Source organism: Mus pahari, chromosome 17, assembly GCF_900095145.1.
Source record: "Mus pahari chromosome 17, PAHARI_EIJ_v1.1, whole genome shotgun sequence".
NCBI lineage: Eukaryota > Metazoa > Chordata > Mammalia > Rodentia > Muridae > Mus > Mus pahari.
This window is the reverse complement of record NC_034606.1, coordinates 66,236,046-66,239,490: the sequence shown is the minus strand read 5'-3', so window position 1 is coordinate 66,239,490 and position 3,445 is coordinate 66,236,046. Positions and strand designations below refer to the sequence as shown.

Below are 3,445 nucleotides of genomic sequence, written 5' to 3'. Positions count from 1 at the left end.
TTCAAGGCTAGCCTGGTCTACTTGGAGAGATCTAGGCCAGCCTGGTTTACATAGCTTTAGATCAGCCAAGGCTACATAGTGAGCTCCTGGTTTTTGTTTGCCTTAGGAAGGGGTTAAGACTGGAGTCTAGGAAGAGAGAGAAACAGCCCAGTCCTGACAGACAATGAGAACATGAAGGTCAAGAGAGACAAGCGTGAGCTTATCCTTGAAGGCTTGTGGGGCTGAGAGTAATCAGAAACGGAGCTCCTGGTGTGTGCACACATGTGTAAGTATGCTTGCACACATGAACGTGTCTCCTCCTGGAGCCTCCTCTCAGTCTTAAAGTCCTCATTGCCCATGAGCCATCTCAGATAAGGTCACTGGAACTGGTTCTCAGAGAGCTCCCTAGCAGCTGACCGAGAAGATTTGATTTAAATATTTTAAACAAAATTACCTTATTCTAATTAGCTAACCAATAAAGACATCATACAGCCAGTTTAAGAAAATCACTCAGACACTTGCCCCACCAATGGGATTTTACCTTAGAATATGCCTTATCCATTGACCAACACGAAAGACTGTGTCTGGAAATCAAATGACACTTTATACTTCCAGTGCTATTTGGAGTATATGCCAAGCCTGTGGTCAGATATAAGGCTGGAGTTAAACCAAACTTCGACAGGCTCAGGGACTAAAAGTCAGGTTCCTGATGCAACCAAAGGACACACTTTATTTGAGGGTATCACCCTAAAATATACAAAGTGATGCCGTTGCCAGGTTAGTGGCAGCGTGTCCCTGCACATACACAGAGACAGAGACCCAGTAGAGGATGAGCAGGTATCCTGGTTCTAAAGAAGGGACTGTAGCCTATTGGGGTTGTGCCACACCCATGTTCTCTGACCACACAACACAGCTTCTGCAGGCAGTAGGGTGGGTGTCCTGTCAGCTGCATTGCTGGTGGGTGCAGGGACATCCAGGTCCTCGTAAATATGGCACAAACTTGCAATAATGACTTTGTTTCTCCCACTGTCCTCCAACACCACCCCAGTCCCCGACTCCCCCCTCCCCCAGCGCACACACATATATGTTGTACCTGTGTTCAAGTTCCTGAAGCTTCTCGTGGATTTCTACACATCAGACTTCTTCAAGTTCCCTTTTAATAGTGGTACTAGCTTATCCTCACTGAGAATGTCTGTGTCAGATACCATTCCAAGACCCTCATGGGAAGGAACTTTCTCACCTCAGCTTCACAACACTGTCCAATTTCCTGTCTTGTGTATGGGCATAAGAGTAAGCACAAACGGTTGGTCCAGCAGTTTGCATATGAGTACAGGAGAACCTGCTCTGTCTGACCCCAGGGCTCAAGCTCTGTACCAGGGGTTGGCAAAGGATTTCCTTGAAGGAGAATGTGTAGGGAATTCTCCTGGCTTTGCAAATTAGTCTTGGTTGCCATGGTGTGGAGCAGTTAGAGACACTGAAATAGCCACAGACTAGGGAAGGGGGGTGCCACATGCTTCATCAACTGGCTTCCTCCCCTTGCAGCCCTGTCACACCCAGGGCCCCTAACTCGGGAGAGTAGAGAATCAGAGCTCCAAACCAGGAGGGCACTTGTTTCCCAGAACTGGGTGGAAGCGCATTCTTGGTGAAGAATTGTGCAACAGGGTGGAGGGAGGGCAGCTGTTTCCGTTGTCTGAGGAAGGTATCTCTCTCCTGTCAGACGCTGAGTTAGCACCTTTGAGGGGTAGGGAGCTTCCTACCTTCCTGGGTGTTGGATCCTAGTGTGTCTGAGAACTGCAATTGAATTCAAAACAGTAACAGGACCTTACGCAGGCACTGCTCAGCGTGGGAGTTAGCCTTTCCTCCTACAGCAGCATCTCCAGCTACATCTTCTCAGGGAACAACAAGCCTAGAATTGTTCTGTTTCCTTCATGCATGGTTCCTAACACGTAGATTGGAACAAGTGAACCTCGCTCCCCTGGAAAGCAAGCTTTCCTTTGAAATTTGGCTTTTCAAGGAGCGAGACTAGAAAAATAAATTGCTATCTGACTTATGAAATCACCACACCTGTAAGGGCACATCTCAGTGATTCATTGCTGGCTTCCAGGCCTCTCGACTTTCTCTGCACATCCTACTAACATTTTCAGATCCCTAAGAAGTGTCCAAATCGATGGTTAAAAAATAGTTCCAAGAAAGCCTGGGAATCTGTGGTCCTGATTATTTGGGGTTCTCAGGTTTAGGTGCTAAGGAAACATTGTAACGCACCACAGAGGAGAGTGTCTATGAATGTGACCAGTGGAATAAGGATGGCATAAGGAAACATTGTAACACAGCACAGAGGACAGTGTCTGTGAATGAGAATGTGGAATGACTACTTTACTCAAGAATCAGACGGATGGGAAAGCAAACAGTGAGGAGGGAGGCGCCAGCTGGGGCAGAGCACCTGCGGAGGTCAGGTGCTGTCTGCCTCTGTCCTCAGGGAAAAGTCAAGTGAAGCTGAACACTTCAGACACAGACAATGTTAGTCTTACAGTGGAAAAAAAAATCAACTGCTCTACTCTGACCTTAGAGGGGAGGGTTATACAGGCATCGAGCCCCTCCTGGCCATCTCAAAAATCAACTGCTTTACTCTGACCTTAGAGGGGAGGGTTATACAGGCATCGAGCCCCTCCTGGCCATTTCAAACCATCTGGAAGGGCAGCTGAGCACGAGACAATTAGTTCCATGCAGCAGGCAATTTCTAGATTGGGATGTTGGGCAAATGCATGTATGGCTTCAGGGAGAGACTTAGTGGCTGGGGAGGGAGGAGCAGGTAGAAGGGAAAACCTGTGTGGTGAGGGGGCACACAGGGAGTGTCTACATGGGCAGAAGGAAGGGACAATTATCACAGATCAGCTCCTTGTCTCTTTTGTTTGAGAAGATGACTAACTCATGACTTAAGAGAATTTACGTCCAGGCTCATTGTGTTCCGATCAAGTCAAGGCTGGAAGGCAGGAGAATTTGCTCCGTGACTAAAGGAATCCAAAAGCAATCTTCATGTATCATACCTTTCTAGAACTTGGGGGTGATCTCATTATTTGTAAAGCCCTGCCCTACCCACTCTGCAAGCTCACCATCAGGACCCAACCCAGCCCATCTGCACCATATATAAGCTGCTGCCCAGAGCTCAACACACTCAACTCTTCAGCTCTGCCCTGCTGTTTCTCTACTTCCCAGCCTTCTCATCTCACTGAACCATGTCTACCAAAACCACCATCAAGAGTCAAACCAGCCACCGTGGCTACAGTGCCAGCTCAGCCAGAGTGCCTGGGCTCAACCGCTCTGGCTTCACCAGTGTGTCCGTGTGCCGTTCCCGGGGTAGCGGTGGCTCCGGTGCAGTGTGTGGAGGAGCTGGCTTTGGCAGCAGGAGCCTCTATGGTGTAGGAAGCTCCAAGAGGATCTCCATCGGAGGGGGCAGCTGTGGCATTGG

General features: G+C 48.7%; 1 protein-coding gene across 1 annotated transcript in view; it reads left to right on the top strand.

Moving 5' to 3' along the window:
* The first annotated feature begins 3,212 nt into the window (after positions 1–3,212).
* Krt6a (keratin 6A) overlaps positions 3,213–3,445 on the top strand; it is a 9,601-nt gene continuing 9,368 nt past the window's right edge. Inside the window, exon 1 of the mRNA XM_021216296.1 lies at positions 3,213–3,438. Within this exon, the coding sequence (XP_021071955.1) occupies positions 3,213–3,438 (226 nt within the window). The remainder of the gene's footprint in view (positions 3,439–3,445) is intronic.